The 17,381-nt window shown below is 44.9% G+C and overlaps 1 protein-coding gene across 2 annotated transcripts in view; it reads left to right on the forward strand.

Annotated features, from left to right (window-relative positions):
* LOC146183235 (papilin-like) overlaps positions 1–17,381 on the forward strand; it is a 113,612-nt gene that overhangs the window by 69,827 nt on the left and 26,404 nt on the right. For both annotated transcript variants that reach the window (XM_084609098.1, XM_084609097.1), the window contains 6 exons: positions 3,599–3,733; positions 5,078–5,176; positions 8,357–8,518; positions 9,467–9,628; positions 11,589–11,750; positions 13,461–13,499. In XM_084609098.1, the coding sequence (XP_084465224.1) occupies positions 3,599–3,733; positions 5,078–5,176; positions 8,357–8,518; positions 9,467–9,628; positions 11,589–11,750; positions 13,461–13,499 (759 nt within the window). The remainder of the gene's footprint in view (positions 1–3,598; positions 3,734–5,077; positions 5,177–8,356; positions 8,519–9,466; positions 9,629–11,588; positions 11,751–13,460; positions 13,500–17,381) is intronic.

A 17,381-nucleotide genomic window follows, 5' to 3' on the forward strand; every position in this document is an offset into this window, starting at 1 on the left:
AAGGAGTTGTGCCGCTGCTACACGGCAAACCTCGAAGGCTATTGAAATAGTTCTGGTGTTTGGCGCCAAACTTTTATGGCGCCACTATCGTTGCTTTCGGTTTTGCTTAAAGAACTAAAATCTCTCTAAAAATGTAAAATACAATATAACTGTTACCTTTTTTTTTTTAGTAACTGCAGGTGTTTAGTTGTTATTGAAGGACAACAGTTTTTTTTAACACGTTGGCGTCCATACGACTGTGCTTTTCATTGTGTTTGTTTTTCTCGGCGGCGCATGCTACAGTAGTAGAGAGTACATAAATAATACGCCTAAAAAAAGAGCGATGCTATTTTAAAATTATTACGGGTGTTAATATTTTACCGCGTAAATTAAAGATATAAAATAAAAACGCTTGTTCACGTTTTTGTATCGTAAACGCGCTGTGCACGTGTGTGCGTGACGCTCTTCGAGTCAGCGCTAGCAACAAACATCTTTTTCTCTTTGAAGCCTTCTAAGCATTCACGAAGACTTTATTGTACGTTCATGGCTACCTTGTTATTCTGTATCTCAAACAATCGAAGCAATTGCTGCGCTGCGGCAGTATAACACATGCAAAAGCATCTCGTTCGGAGAGCACGCCTTTCAAATTTTCGTCTAGGCTTGATTTTGGACTCCCGGTACCGTTCGCCACCCCACAAGTGGTTTGTCGTTTCAAATAAAGCTCGAAGATTTAACTCTGTGAAAGCGCCATGCGGAACGCGCTTTATCGCGAAGTACGCCTGTCGTTCTCTTGGATGATGGGGCGCCGCTTCCTGCACCAGACGCGGCTGCGGACAGAGCAGCTGTCCTCATGTCGCTGCTCATTAAGCTGCCTGCTTCGCAAAAGCCTCGGTACACTGACAATAGCCTTGTCGACCCTTTTTGCACGACGTCCAGCTTCGCCGGTCTTTCCGTGCCCGGCAGTGGACGTAACACGTGCAGCTGGGCGGGGAAGTGGGGAAGGAAAAGACAATTAAGTTGCTCTCGCGTTTCAGCGAAATAAGGGCCCGAGGGCTCGTGTCTGCTGTCTCTCCCACGCTGTGGAGCTTCGCTTGACTTTCGAGACCTCGTGCTAGCATTTGTGCATCCTTGCTTTAGGTAGCGTTCCTTTATTACGAGGACGCAGCGGTGGGACTGGAGCAAGCCGCGCAGATTGCTTGCAGGAAGTCGGTGCGTCAGTCGGATGTTACATCGAGTGCGGTGATGACGACTACAAAGATGTACGCCCCAAGTTCACCTGGCCGCATCTGCGACTCCACATTGGTCCTGTAGCGAGTATATTGAGCCTGCCGGCGTTCTTTGCGGTCGGACTTAGTCACTCCGCAGATAATCCACCGCTCTTCCCGGCTTTCTCGAGCTCTTACGCTATCCAAGTCCATTATGTACGTTCGTGTCTTTTTCGGTCATTACGCCGGTATTGCCAGTGTTTGTTTTACCTCACTCTATCATTTTTGTTTTTGTTTTATCTTTCTAACGTTGTAATTTCTTAACCGTCTACGTTTAAGTGCTTTGAGTTTTGGAAATCACGTTGTAACTCTTCAGCTATGTGCATGAAAATGTCGCATTTGGGCTTCGTTACGAGTGTAGCGTTTCATTTGCCGCGCTCGCCCCCTGCTTTCGGTTTGCGGCTGGTCGGCAGGCCGAACATTTTTCTTCCAGACTTCCTGTAGAGTAATTTGACGCTCCGCCCTCTTCAAATGCTCAGTGCATTTTGCGGCGGGCAGGTTCGCTAGTTTACTTTTGTCAGTACCTACCCTGACTTTACTCGGAATATTTTCCTGCTTGAATGTTTCGTGGCACTGGCCTCGGAGTTGTTACTCAGGGCGTCGTGAGAGGCATTTTTCTTCCCTTTTCACGAAACCCGTATCCCGGCAGTTTAACTTAGCCGCCTCAGTTCTTACCAGAGATCGGCTGCAACATGAGCGCAGTCCCTTTGTTATAGATATGATCGCGTTAGAAGCATCACCGAGAAAATGTCTCCTGGGTTAAAAATGCATTCGTTGGCTGGAGGGAGGTGACCTCAGCAGGCCGCGAGTGACGTCATTAGACCGAATGAGACGAATCTAAGTTTCGATCTATCTTCTTATCGCATTCTTGTCACCACCATTCTTGTCAAGCACTTAAACGCATCTCGCACCGTAATTTAATGCGATGCTTCGAAGCATTTGGTCCGTGTTGCGGTTTTACGTATCCTGCTTTGCAGTACAATTTCAGAAAAGTGTTTCCGCTGACGTAACCAGTGTCTAAGTGCTACTGCTCACACATCGTAAATAGCCTGGAAAACGCAGTCGCTATGGGAAATTTCCTTTGCCAGCTGCGTTTTCGGAAGTGCTCAAAATGACTTTTTTCTCGGCGGAGGACATGCAGCCACGATTGCAGGAACGTAGGAAGCACCTGTTTTCAGTTAGCGCACGATTGTACATTTATCGTAGTAGCCAAATCACAAAAATATTTACAACATTTGATCAAAGCGTGTACTTGCCATCGCAGTCGAAGAGAACATGCGATGCTATCCTACGTATCCCCGTATACCTCCACGCTGAGCGGGCAATTACTAAACTAAACATTATTATACGTGACATTAGGCCACGAACCGGCTCTTTAATTCGAAAGACGATGCAACTTGCCACCAAATGCGCCTCCGGTGCCAGCGCTTAGGCGGCGTAGGCCTCGCGTCTTGTCCTCGAGCAGACGTCTTTTCTTCGTTCAGAACATGATTTTAGGTGACATAAAAGCTCCAGTATGCTCAGAAATCGGTTTATTGAAAACAAAAACGCTGGTTCAAAGCTACGGTGATCGATTATTGAGTTCGTAACATATAAGCGCACCTGCCGCTTCCCCATACGAACGTCAGCAGAATCGGCGTAGTCCATAACCCCACAACAAAATCGAGCGTTCCTTACTCTCTCGCTTGAGCACTGAAGCGCCGTTATCACTCTACCAATCGATCAGTTGTATAGTGCTGTTTGAAATGTACTACACATATATGACATTCAGCAGCTGGTGTTCCTGTTGTGAAGCTGCCGGAAGATGCCATATGCAATTTAGATATGTAAATACACGATGCATTATGAGAAAACATAAAGAAAATTTCCTACAGCATGAACACTTCTTATTCCACATGTGCAATAAGAAGACAACCGACAGCACGAAAAATGCATGTCATTTAATCTTCGTTTCTAAACTGGATAAAATACAATCTCTATTGGGGGGGGGGGGGGGGGGCGACAGTGTTTACGATCGGAAACGCTGCAAAAAACATACGAAACAGGGTTTAGTGAAGGGCTTCGGATTAGCTTAGAATATCCGGGGCTTTTGAACGCGCATAAACATCACACAACGACGACCGCCTTTTGCATTTCACTTCCGTCAAAACGCATTACTGCGAAGTCGATCCCACGTCCTCGGATTCACCAACCCCATCCCCGGGCGCTGAGTGACCACGGCTACGCGGCATTAGGACATAGCAAAGTGGCGTGTTTCTTTACTGCATCCAAAACGGCTGTTGGCTTGCATTAGAAGCAGGCTACTGATATACGCTGCTATGGCGCTCACTTGGCTTTCTGCCTCTGATACGTAGAGACGACTCTGAAGAAAGCTGACTGCCTCGCGGCCCCCGAGGTGTGCCCTGCTGGTTGCCAGAGTAGGGAGGTCTCTGCGTCCTGCTACGCCTGTGAATGCGCTGCTGCAGACGGCACGGTTCAACTTGCTTTGGGTAAGACATGGTGGCGGTCACAGCTGTCAGCTCTGACACATGTATCACCCCAGTTATGCATTTTGCATCGCGGAAGCCTCTTACAATGAACTGGGATTCAGCTAAATACCGTCTACATTGCGACTGAACCTTCTAAATGGAACGTGTTTTGTTTCTGTGGATGCTTGGAGTCTCTTTAATAGAATACTGGGTAGACTAACCGAACGCAGGCTTCATCGGAAGCCTTCCTTTCTTCGTTTCCTTGAACCAGGCTCGCTTTAAAGATATGCTTGTTCGCAAAATTGCACGTATTTATAAAAATTGCTGCTAAGCCATTGGGCCAATTCAGGGTTTGTTCAGCGCTGTTTCCTGGGAAAGTTTCGGTAGTTTGGAGGGGATTTAGTGACATTGTTAAATACCAGCGATCAGGTTGTGATGGTCACAAAAGCCATGTGCAGAAACCCGCGCGAGTACATCCATGAACCAGTGGCGAGGAAGGTTATGCCTGGAGAGGGATGGGATGCAAGACCTGTGGTGTGATACTTTCCTACGGGGCAGATACGTCGAATGAAGAAAACATTTGTGCAGCTGAAGAGGCCACGGAAAATAATTTCCTCATGCATGTTTTCTGTTGCATCTTCTAATAACATTATTTCGCATTATTTTCCTTGGCGCATATTGATGTCCGTTGGGGTTCCTTGAGGCAGAAGAGTTTGAGAACCCCTGCTGTATGAGAATGTTATGATTGTGTCACAGGGAGGAAACGTGGCTCCCGGGAATTGAGTACTCTACCGCGTTCACGTGCCGTTGGCTACTTGCGAATGTAGGGCGCCATAGAGGTACTTCCGAAGCTGTATTTCGGAAATGTAAACCGTGCAGTTCAGACAATCAGCTGCGCCACCTAGCGGCAGATGTATAGTTTGAGAGAACAAGACCACAACTAGCAGCCTTGAACACCGTTGCTTATTCGGTACAATCGATTAGCCCTGTGCTTTTGAATGGGCATGATAAAAGTTAAATTTCCATATTGCTTGTACTCCCAAACTTTTCTTTTGATGTACTGACAACACGCAATTCATTAATCATTTGTTCCTGGGGTGCTTAGCTATTAGGTCGCTTTTGTCATGATCGTAAGCAAATTTTTTTTATTCCGTAAATGGTTTTATCTAGCGTTTATTTTCTTTTTTTCAAACAATAATAACGGCCACGCAGATAATTTACAATTTTTCGCCAGTGTGTTATCTAATTTTCAGGTTCCCTCCTGAGTGCTTTCGATTCAAAATCGCCATTTTAAACGCTTTCAGACAACCCGGGATATCGTTAGACTGCGCCGTTCACATTTTGTCCACCGTATACCCTTCGCAGAGTATGTGGATGTCCAGATTGCAGTGCCTTCCTGCCCAGTGACTTGTGTGAAGCGAGTGTCGAGCAGCGGCGTCGACAGCTGTCACTGTCCGTCTGATGGTAAGTAGAGGCGACAGCGGAAGGCGCTGGGCTTGAGTGCTAGAACTATTCTAGAACGCTGGTCGAAATGCACCCACGAAGGATGTTTTTCAAGTTCCTTAATTGGTGCAAATGCTGCGAGCTATCTTCAAGAAGCTTTAAACTGAACACGCGCGGCCAGAGTGGCACATAACTGCCTTCGGGGCTGTTGTATAATTTGTTTACAAGTAGCAAATGACAGGAACTATTGTGTCACCGTAATACGCTTGCTCAAATAGAGCCGCGGTTCAGAATGTAAAATGATTGTGAGTTGACTACTATGGACATCGCGCACCACTAACGTATCATTGATTAAAAAAAAATTAGTTATGGTTTAGCTCTGCTTAACCCTAGTTGAATTGTGAAAGCAGGAAGCTTCCTTTGCCTGCTACATTATTCCTCTACGTGCCTGCGTGTAGTAGGCGTAACAAGAATGCAAACTATTCTGGCAGGCTGATCCTGATATCACCCTCCCGTATGAAAGGAGCGACCCGAGTTGGCGCCTCCTGCCCATGGCATAGGGGTAACGTGAATTCAAACGTCATGGCAGGGTAATTTGTTATGAGGGACCTGTTCGTGCATCAATTTATTTCCAGTTTTTTATTTTTCAAATCAGGAAACCACCTGTTTCCTGCAGCTGTGCTCATTAGGCGTCTCAGGGCTCATTTGCCTTACATATTCGCACCGACTGCGGGCACGCTCGTTAGAGGGCTTTATGGGGATTCCTTAAGGAGGTTGCTGACACTTTCAATTTCCTCACTGTGCGCTTCTCTTTAGATTACCTTTATAGCCTCTCGAGAAAGCAGATGACCCTGGTTCTCACAGAGTCTTTGTTCCCTACACCATTGTATCGGCAGCTCTATCTGGGGTTTTTGGACATTAGTGTTCTAAACATGTTAGGCGAATGTGCATTCAGGCAGCTGCAAAAATGTTCTTTTTCAGATTACACACAGGGACGCTGCCTTGTCAAGACATTCCTTCATGATAAGCAGATGTTTGTGCCCGGGACGGTCAATTGCCATCTGTGTAGCGTGCCCGAGACACTTGATCATTGCTTTATTCTGTGTCGTGATACCATGTTCTTTTGGGACATACTACAACGAACTCTTAAGAAGGACATTGAAATTTCACCGCATACTATTAGATTTTTGCCTGTTGACAAAAACTCTTTTGTGCCTTATGATCTATTTGTGTTGATGGGACTAATATTTAGTCTTCGGAAAATCCGTATAATGGACAGGCATGCCGAGTCACCAAGATCGTCCAAATCCGTGTTTCGTGAGCAGTGGGCTTTGGTGAGGAGTGTATATGGTGCACGCGAAGAACCTCCAAACTGGCTGCCGTACCTATAGATACATGTGTGTGCCTCCCAGAATTTTGACGTTTTGATGGTGGTGCAGTGTCGGGTGAGGGATATGGCGGGCTCGTATCAAGCAGCCCGGTAACTTGAGACATGAACAAATATGAGTAAATTAAGTTTTTATTTTTTTAGGGAAGTTTTCCCATGAAATAAAGAAAAAAAAATCGGCGATGACATAGTGCTCTCGTGCCTGGGCCAGGGAAGCTGATCTGTTTGTTCTGGCGCGGGTTCGAAATCCAGCTGCGGCAGTGTTTTTAACAATTGCATTAGAACTGAGGTCACGTGGTACGCACTGTTGCTATGCGCTGGATTCGCGTCGTTGCCATGGTGACCGCCGTTGTTTACACATTGCGGAATGACGCAACCTTGACGAATGTGAGTAGTATAGCTAACGCTCTAAAAAACAAACGAGGAAAAGCAGAGGACAACCAAAGTACACAGGAGAAGTGGTTATCCTGATGATGAGAAGTGGTTATCCTGTTTTTCCTCGTTTGTCTTTTTTACTTTTCAGACGACATTTCGGAATTTCACTGACGCAAAACACGAGGGCAAAAAAAAAAAAAAAACCCGAGAGAGTGGGTGGACGCCAGTTTTATTGAAACACCGGTTATGGATGCTGCTTGTCGAGAGATGTGAGATCATTAACAAGTAGGTCAGCTTTAAAAGTAAAGACATCGTTATGGTCGATGAGGGCAAGTATCTGGATGCGCCTCTAGTGATTATGATTAGAAGCTAGAACGTGAACTAATTATTGCTTTTTTTCTCTAGCACATGTCAGAGAATTCGTCCAATTCCCCATCCACAATTTCAGTTTGTGACTGCTGGTTGGTAATAAAAGCTGTAGTCAATAAGAATGTGCTATCTAATTTCTGGTTGATAAGGGACTCTTGTCCCCGATAGTACAAGGCTAAGAGGACGGAGCAGGGATCAAAAACGCGTCATGGTTTCATAGAAAATGCCTCGCTTCATATTGCACACAATATTAAAAAAGGAGACTTTATAATTTAAGCTTAGCATCTAAAATTGCGGAACTGAAATTACTTTTTGCGGCGAAAAACTGTAGTTATCAGTGTATTATATCACATGACCACATCTCGGGAATACATCGCTGATTCTGTGAAGCGCATAGTCTTCTTTCAGTGTTTAGGAGTGCTCGTCATATTTTATATGTTGCGCTCTCACCAGTTCTCCCTTAAAAAATGTCACGCCTCTTTCCCCTTTCTTATGACGTGCTTTTAGCGTTTTTCACTAGATGGCGCCACAGGGGTTTGAATTTCTGGCATGAAGCGATGGCCACGGTCCACTGAAACTTTCGTCCACGAGGCATATGACCCTGTGCCCTAACAGCCTTTAATGTGGAACTTAATATGGACGCTGCTCTATACTAAAAATAACTAATCTCTGGAGGGTGAGATGTACATTTGTTTTCCATACATCACTTTTGCTGATGCCCTCTTGCAATTGGTGTCGCTGCTTATAGTTTCCAGCATCGACCGACATAAAATCAGCTGCAAGCACTGATCGAAAAATTCTCGACAATATTTTTAGATACGGTTTCTTACAAAGCCACTATGAAGTCGACTACTTCAAACAGAAAGCATTCTATGGCACCGAAAAAAAAAAAATTGCTCGCCTAAAATCAGTGTTGACTTCCTTTAAGCACGAGCGCCTCAGTGATTTGTGCCTTACAGTGCGACATATTATGTTAGTTCGTCAGATTACTCTTCTCTGCGCGCAAAGCTGGCATGGCTGAGAAAGAGCGAGAAAACAGAGCTCCTTCCTTTCATTAACCAAACGTGTAGGAACCTGCAAGCTGCCGGTGAAGGAAGGCAACTGCAACGGAAGCATTCCCCGCTACTTCTTCAACGCCAGCTCCGGCTTCTGCGACGTGTTCTACTACACCGGCTGTGGTGGGAACGAAAACAGCTTCGCTTCTCATGAAGAATGCATTGCCGAGTGCGAAGGTTTGTTTCATCACGTACTAAAATAGCATTCCGAGTATCAGTGACAGTGTGGCAAATCCAGAAAAAACAATTGAGCTGATGATAAAAGACTAAAGACGGGGGTGTTCATTAGCTGCCTGAAAGATCACTGATGCTTCATCTCACCGATTGTGGAGTATCTTCTGCGATCCCAAGGGCGGCCAAACATTACTCCAGATGACTGCTTATTCTCTGTTCGCACTGCAGGGAAGGAGTACTTGATAATCCGACCGTTGTGACATTACTGGGAGATAGCTTATGGCTTAATAGAATTATAAAATGATAGTGACAATATTAAATTCGATATAGGAGAGGAAAGGACAAGGGTGTGTGTTTAGCATAACATTCAGCAAAATGTTTGCTGTCTCAGCATCAGGGCAACCGCTTCCTTGGCAACATTGTGGTCTTTTCATTCGCTTTAAGCATTCTGCGGTCACTTTCCTTCATTTATGTTTGTCCTATTGACATGCTATAAAAGGTAGACGCAGCAAGTGCGGGAGAAACTGGATTACTGCAGTCAATAACCGAACAGAAACATTTTTTCCACGGTGCCAACCGTGAACGCATCTCCACATAAACATTATCGCGAGATAAGATAAATAAGCCATCCCATTCAGCAATACTGCGTCCACTACAGGATAAAAGCCTCTCCCGCTGACGACCAGTAAGCTTTTGTCGGGCCAGCTGCGATCGCTTTATCCCTGCTTATTTCCTGATTTCATCCACGCCTCTGACTCCCGGCCACCCCCTGCTACGGTTGCCTTCTTTTAGAACTATTGGCCTAAGTGACCGTCTCTATGCATTTCATGCGCACTTTCTCTTCATTTTATACAAGTTTGCTATTTTGGGGCAATAATTCGAGCTATAGGGGACGAGGAAGTCAGCAAAACAAGGCTTAGCTTCTTATCCTTGTGACTTTTGCCTTGGCAGATCCTTGCCGCCTGCCAATGGATCCTGGCAGCTGCAACGACACGCAGGAGCGCTACTACTATAACTCACAAACGGGACTGTGCGAGACCTTCGAGTACAGCGGCTGCGAGGGCAACAAAAACAACTTTGAAGTCCTGGACGCGTGCAAGAACACCTGCGAAGGTTAGTAAAAACCTCTAACAAATACCTAATCCGTGTTACTTGTTTGAAAATTGGTGGGGCGGTTTCGTCGTCGTATAATTGTCTTTGTACAGGTATGTTTGTGTGTTCTGATGCTTCTGTGGTATCAGGTTTCGCGGCTATGATCAAATTTAGCGCGCGTGAACTCGGCAAAACGAACAAAATGGTGACTATGGGTCTCAATGCCACGACTATTTCTTCGGACGCAAAATACTGGGCTTTGCTTTTACATCTTGTTAAAATGACTATCCTCAACAAAGACCGTGGTGGCTCAGTCGTAAACAGCTAAAGGTAAAACGGGGAATTAAAAAATGACAAGTCAGCCAGTCGACATCAAACGAAAGCGAACGAACTCCACAGAAGTGAAAAAAAAAAAGTATTCTGTTTGAATAACGTTTGCGCAATCAGCTCTGCCTTAGCCGAAGATGTAAGAAAACTCCTAACGATGTCGCCCGTCGGGACCACCTTTTTTGTTTTTTTTTCGCTCTAATTGTCTTTTTTCACATTCTAGTTAGCGTACAGAAGTCATTGGCCGTTGCCAATGCGCAACTGAAAGAAGGCATCACTTGCCGGTGGCATTATCATATGCAGCTAGCGAGTGCGACTTCAGATAGGGGATTTCAACGCATGGGTAGTTAGCCACCATGTTTCTGAGCTCTCTTCATTGGGATCACGTGGTCTGCTGAGCATTATCGCACGCGTTTGGGATAAGCACGGGTGCTTGGCGCTTTCTTGCTGCCGGAGCCTGCTTCACACTTTCCACACTTATGTGCACGCGTACGTACAGCTTCAGAGGGAGATAGATGCGATGACAGATGTATGTAAAAAAACGGAGCACGACTGACTAGCGTTTCATGTATTTCCATGATTTTGAAGCAGCATTTTCAGCTAGAAAACACTCTGTAGTATGCGCCGGCTGTTAGCGATAAAAATGGATTAGGGCGAAACCGTTCCTTGGCTCATAGGTGGTATAGACGAAAGTGTCGGCAGCAGCGGTGGCAAGCTCTTTTGCCGAGAAGGCGTGTAAGGTGTGTCCGCATAAACTGTCAATCATCACATAGTGTTAGATAGTGATGTAGGTACATATATATATATATATATATATATATATATATATATATATATATATACATATAAGCGAATAACAGTTTTTTCAGTTCAAGCTATCACTACGTGACAGTGATAGTTAATGATAATAAAAATAGCGAAAATGATGTTACTGAGAGTATACGGAGTTAATGAAAGTATATGGTTATACAGGAGTTAGTTATAGTGATAAGGTTGATAGTGACGACGATGACAGTGGCGATGACGATGGCGATGCAATTATTGACAGTGGTACGATAGTACTGTGATATGTACTGATAGCGATGATGAAGATAGAGCATATCTCGATGTAGTGGTAGTGATGATAGTGTAGCATTGATGGCAGTTGGAGCTAGAGTGATAGTGATGCTGACGGTAGTTGGGGATAGTTGTGACAGCAATGATTATGATAGTTGACATAGTGATAGTGATGATGATAGTGATAGCATAATCTCATGAGTGTGAGAGGAAAGAAAAGTTTTCGCATTTCTATTCTTTAGCAGACTTAAGCGTAATCCTGTAATTTGTTTGTAGATGAAGAAATGATAATCCCCTAGGTCACTTGGCTTTTTTGAAGCATTGCTGTTTTCTCTCCGAGTAGTGCTCCTTCTGTAGCATTCATTAGCTCCATCTTATTGTTTTAGAAACGCTCTGTAAGTATCACCCTTTGAAAATCACTTGACGCTATTTTAAGCCAATTACAGGCTGACTTTGGTCGATAAGTGCTGAGACTCGCAATGCTGATCTCAAAACGTGCAATGAAGTGATTCAATTCCCGGTTGATCTGGAAGAGCGGTCTTGGCTTTTCGATCTGCGGCGTTGTTTGCATAGGCCTGCGCCCACACTGTCGGGGCAGACGTCTGCTCGCAGCCCCAAGACTCAGGGCCGTGCTACGCGTACCTGAGGCGCTTCTACTATGACAAGCAGGAGGACCGCTGCCTACCTTTCATCTTCGGCGGCTGCCTGGGCAACGGGAACAACTTCTTCACCAGCACACAGTGCAACCGGCGATGCCGATGTAAGCATGCGCCGCGGAGCACTCGTATTCAATGTTGAAAAAATTACGCATGCTGTCGTTGTTGGCTGAGCCTGTCCAGCGAAACAAGGAGTTGATGTAATATTCGAATGAACCATTCGTGGACGCATGTCGCTGCTGGCGCTACGCTGCTCGAAACTTATATTTATTAAAAGGTCAAATTTTCCAATGAGTAGGTAATAGCCACGTAATAAGCATTTTATACATGTAAGTTGTAATTAGCCTTTGAGTTACTAAATTTCGATGAAATTTCTTCTTCTAGACAGTTTACCTGGACCGTAGCTCGTTTGTATGCAAAACTGAGGCCTGGTAGTCGACTGGTGAAGGCAGACATTCTTTGTTCTCCAGTAACATAGAGTAATAGGTTTTCAGCTGTTTTTGAACAATACCGTTTACAGCAAACTCTAATCGAAGGCACAGAGCTGGCCAAACCCAGTTTTTCTCTGAGGGATGTTTAAAAGAAGAGATGAGACGAACAAAATATATCGATAATGGCAGGCTGTGTTTTTTGAATACCAGTGGCAACAGCTCTCTGGCCGGTGGAGCAAAGTGATGCTTTGAGAGATGACTTGTAGAGAATTTGTGGGATGGTTCTGAAGCATGGCCTTGAGGGCTGCCGCTATAGAAATTGTGCTGGGAAATTTTTGACGGCGTGCTTTCATCGTTCGGCGTTTACGAAAGCAACCTATTGGCCCGTCTAACACATCGAAGGCCGAACTCGTAACGGCGCTGACGTCTTATCGATGCATATTGGTCGTGGACTTCAGGATCATCCAGTGTTTATGCCATAGAGCTGTTTGCCGTCCGTGCTAGCCGGGATCCTTTGTCTGGCTCACCACTGCCACTACTCAAACTGTGAGCGGGCTAGCTTGTCTGCATATCTCAGAAGACTTAACGAGGGGGATGCGTAAGTATGCGCTCAATTTCAACAGCGCACAAGAACAACAGAGTGTTTATTTTTGTCATTTGATGCTATGGAGATTGTATGCAAAAGTGCAGGGCAAAAAGTTAAGACTCACGTTTGACGCTCCCCACATACGAAAGTATGCGGGAGGGACTTTCCCAGATATTTTGGACTAATCCAAGAAAAGAGTTTGTGGGCGTAGTTTTTTTGCATATTGTATACCTCTGCCGTTACAACCAACATATCCGCAGATCCTCCCTTGGCAGGCTTGTAGGTTTTGGCGTTTATTTTCAACAATGCGCGCCTTTGATTTTCTTTGTAGTCTTCATTACTCGATGTGAGCGCAAAACCAACTCCACAAGCAGAACTTTTATATGCGTCAGGAGCTTAGACCAGTTAGATCAATACTTTCATAAAAGTATCTTACTAAATCCCACACTTGCCTTAAAATTATTTGAGAACGCATCCCATTGCATTTCTATAGCAGTCCTTATTACTTGTGAGCGCAGGACAAAATTCAGAAGGAAATTTTGGCCACGCATCGGGAACTTAGACCTTTTCCTTCAACATGTGCACACACATGTCTACCAATTAAAGGGTGCCACAGAAAGCTGGACATGGCACCAGTGAAGCCTCAATCGCACTTTTTGATTATGCTGAGCTCATATTCTTAAACGCGTCCTTGCAACATACTGATTGAAACTACAGCCCTATTTTTACGAATTCAATAGACAACGCTTATTTCAACACAGGTTTGTCAGTTGTTTTCTCTCTTGTTCTTTTCCCAGTGCATGTTGCTGACGAAGGCGTAATTGAAAAGGACAGGGGTAAGTTAATGGCCTCTTCTTTGATTGCGTGGTTCTTCGCGGAAGTTGGCCCGTAGCAGGCCTTCAGAGACAACCATTTCTAATTCGTGTGTTATTTCCTTTAGAGATATACACAATGTTTGGTGGATAGTGTAGAAATGTTGTTTTTTTTTTTTTTTGCCACAGGAAGTGAAGGCCGAAAAAGTAAGGAAGTAATTACTAATTATCAGCCAACAATGTACTGCCGTACGGCTGCTCGGAAAACCTGTTCAGCTTTCTCAGAAATTCCTTGGTTGAATAAAAATTCGTTATAGTCCAAGCTTCGAACCCGCGACCACTGCCTGTTAAAAGCAATCGCTCTACTGACTGAAGTAACCATATCGGACAGCAGATCAAATGGTGGGGCGAGAGCGAATTTATCAACAACTCGAAGTGAGGACAATGTTTGTCCGATGTTGGGGGAAATCCCTCAACGTAGAAATTTTCGCTAAGGGATATATAGATATTTAAAATTTATAATGAAGACTTGCAGCTCAGTTGGTAGAGCGACTGTGCCGGACAGGCTGTGATTGGAGTTTTAATCCCTGACCTAGGCGATGTTTTCTTTTAATTACGAACTTGGAAAAAGCTATATAGCTTTTGCAGCCGTATGGCTACGATTGAGTAGAAGAAAATGATTAATTACTCCCTTATTACAAATCTGCACTATTTTGGAGCATTCCAAAAACATTTCATGAAGAATGAGAAAGCGCCGATAAAAAAAAAAAAAAAAGATCGAAGACAAAACTGAAAAAATTGGGGCTGGGGGAGCTCGTTAGCGCCTCTTTAGAGTGTTCTTTCCTTGCTTTGGTAAAGAAACATAGCAGCATGTAATTTGTCCCAAATCAGTTTGGAATCGCTGGTTTCTGTACTGCAAATAGTGTAGTGACGCGTGAAAACGGCTCAGAACTTCCTGATCGTACACACGAAAGAATTTGATAACTGACCGCATTTTTCAGGATGCAATCTCCAGAATATACATCTTTCAAAACTTTCGCTGTGGAAAGTATTGTCAAATGGCTGTGACGACAGATGTGAATGCAGCAGCAGGTGTCAGAGCACCTGGTTGGTCCACACAGGAAAGAACTCGGCCGCTCTGAAAGCTGCTAATGCTCCCGATAGTCATTGGGCTAGAAGTGGCCATCACTCTCGGCGGCACTCAATTTGAAGTTGATAGCAAACTGTCATTCCTTTTTTAAGGCACCTAAAGACTGACGAAAACTCCATGCAAACATTGCTCTCGGTAAATATGGTTTCTATGCCTCTGTCTTAATATGCCGTTGAGGCTGCAGAAGGCGTTTGTATTGGCGTAAAAATTGAATATGATAATCTTCCCACCAGTTAATTAAAATTTGTGACATCTTCGGCGAAGAAGACGATTTGGCAACGTTTTGAAGACAGAGAGACAGAAGACAAAAACGGAAAGGCAGGAATGCCCATCCCGTTACCCTACACGTGGGAAGTGGAACCTGGGAGAGAAATGAATGAAAGAGAGGAAGGAGGAAGCAGTTTTGCATATGCCCTTAGCCTCTACTACGATTATACACAGTGTGCGCATTGAAAGTTTGTAGCTTTAACTCAAATACTTGTCCTTAAAGAATTTCTATAGCAGCTTCACAGCTTTCCTCTGGGATAAGGTTAGCCCGAGCCCCGGTATCTTGGCTTCTGTAAGTTGACTAGGACTCAAGCGGCGAATCGTGGCAGACAGAAAGCACGCTCAGTCTAAACTGAGAGCAGTCGCGATGTGCGATTGCGGTGTATACCAGAACATGGAGGGTACATTGAACGCCGCCATTTTGAGAGTGTTGTAGCGCCATCTATAGGCACCACAGCGAAATAACGGCACGAGACGGCCAAATGAGGCGTTCATATGTATACCTAGCGCTGGCACTTTTACGTTTCATTGAAGCTGTCGCGACTGACTCCTCGTAAAATAGTCGAAAGTGAATTTCAGCCTCACGGCAAGACTGTTCAATACATTTGTTCAAAACAAGTGAAACGAATGGCTCGGTTAAGCGCGTGGTACCTATGTACGCAAAAATACTGCAGCTGAGACTTTTCCAGTTTGATTTACATGCTCTACAATGTACAGTCTACTCGTAAAACTATTGCAGTATGCAATACATTACATTTACCTTCGTGTGATGTCTTCAAAAAATTGTCGGAGTCCACACCTCACAACCCGAAACCCACTAGTGGAGGAAACACGTCATATTTGCACTAACATGCTGTCTGGGATTTCTTTTCAACATGGGCAAAAGAAGGCAGGTAGATGGATTTATTGAAAAGAGAGGCAGATAGATTGGATGGAATGATTAAAATCTGGCCTGCTAAATTAGCATTAGACAACGTCTGCAAAATTACGGTGAAATCATCGACCATTATAAACTGGGACGTAGACTAGTACCCCCGCCAGATGTTAGCCTAAATAATAGAGAAGCTGTCGCGTGGAGGCGGCTACAAACTAATACGTTCATGAACCCGGTCTGGGCGTTTCACGCGCTACCAGACCTTAGGGACAATGATCTGTGCAAACACTGCGGGGCGCGAGGGACCCTTGGCCACATAATTTGGGAGTGCCCACAATCTCCAGGGATAGGACAAAATATTACAAGTAGAGTAGCCTGGGATACCCTGCTGCGAAGCGCGGACCCTGCGATCCAGCACCGCACCGTCCATCTGGCCGAAGAGGCCGCAACAAGCCAAGGGCTACCTGCCAGCCTCTAATCCGCGGTCGCACGACTCCCCGTCTTCCCTGGCACGCGTTCAGGGGGCGGGGAAGAGGACGCCCATTTCCGATGGAATTAAAAGTTGTGCAACCAAGAATTTCTCAGCACGTGAGAAAGAAGAGCGAAGAGTTCGGTTTGGTTCGGTGCCACTCGTTCGTGGCTCTTCTTTCTTTTCTCAGAAAGTCTCTTTGGCTCGTAAGAAAAATAAATGCTTTTACCGCGTAGGCATTGTTTTCGGTGTAACTAAGCGAAAGAGAGTCACGAGACACGAGAGCGTCACGACTCACGGGGCAAAGAGAATTTCCAGAAGATGAGAAAGAAGTGCGACTAGTTCGGCGCCACTCGTTCGGGGCTCTTCCATCTGTTCTTCTCAAAACGACTCTTTGGCTTGAGAGAAAAATAACAAATGCTCTGGCCGTGTAGCTATTGTGTTCAGTGTAACTGAGCGAAATAGAGTCACGAGAGCTTCACGAGGCGGAGAATCTCCCAGAAAACGAGAAAGAAGTTCGACTAGTTCGGCGCTATTCATTCGTGGCTCTTCTTTCTCTTCCAGAAATGCTCTTTGCCTCGTCAGAAAAATAACAAATTCTTTCGCCGCATCGCCGTTATTTCCGGTGTAACCGAGAGACGGTCACGAGCCAGAAAACCGCCACAAGGAAGATATTTCTCAGAAGTGAAATAAGAGCTAAGATTCTGTTCTGCTTGCTCGTGGTCCTTTCTCTTCCGAGAAATTCTGTCTAGCCCGTGATCAAAATAAGAAATACTTTGGCCGCGTAGCCGTTGCTTTCGGTGTAACCGAGCGAAAGAGAGTCACGAGCCACGAGAGCATCACGAGGCAGAGAATTTCCCAGAAGACGAGAAAGAATGCGACTAGTTCGGCACCACTCGTTCGTGGCACTTCTTTCTTTTTTTCAGAAATTCTCTTTGGCTAAATAAATAAATATAAATATAAATAAATAAATAAATAAATAATAGATAAATAAATGCTTTGGCCGCATCGGCGTCGTTTTCGTTGTAAACGAGAGCCACAAGTCACAAGAGCATCACAAGGAAGATAGAATTTCTCAGAAGTGAAAGAAGAGCTACGATTCTGTGACGCTTGCGTCTCTTTCACCTCTGGGAAATTCTCTCTCTC

Source organism: Amblyomma maculatum, chromosome 7, assembly GCF_055883805.1.
Source record: "Amblyomma maculatum isolate TAMU_Amacu chromosome 7, ASM5588380v1, whole genome shotgun sequence".
NCBI classification, from domain to species: domain Eukaryota; kingdom Metazoa; phylum Arthropoda; class Arachnida; order Ixodida; family Ixodidae; genus Amblyomma; species Amblyomma maculatum.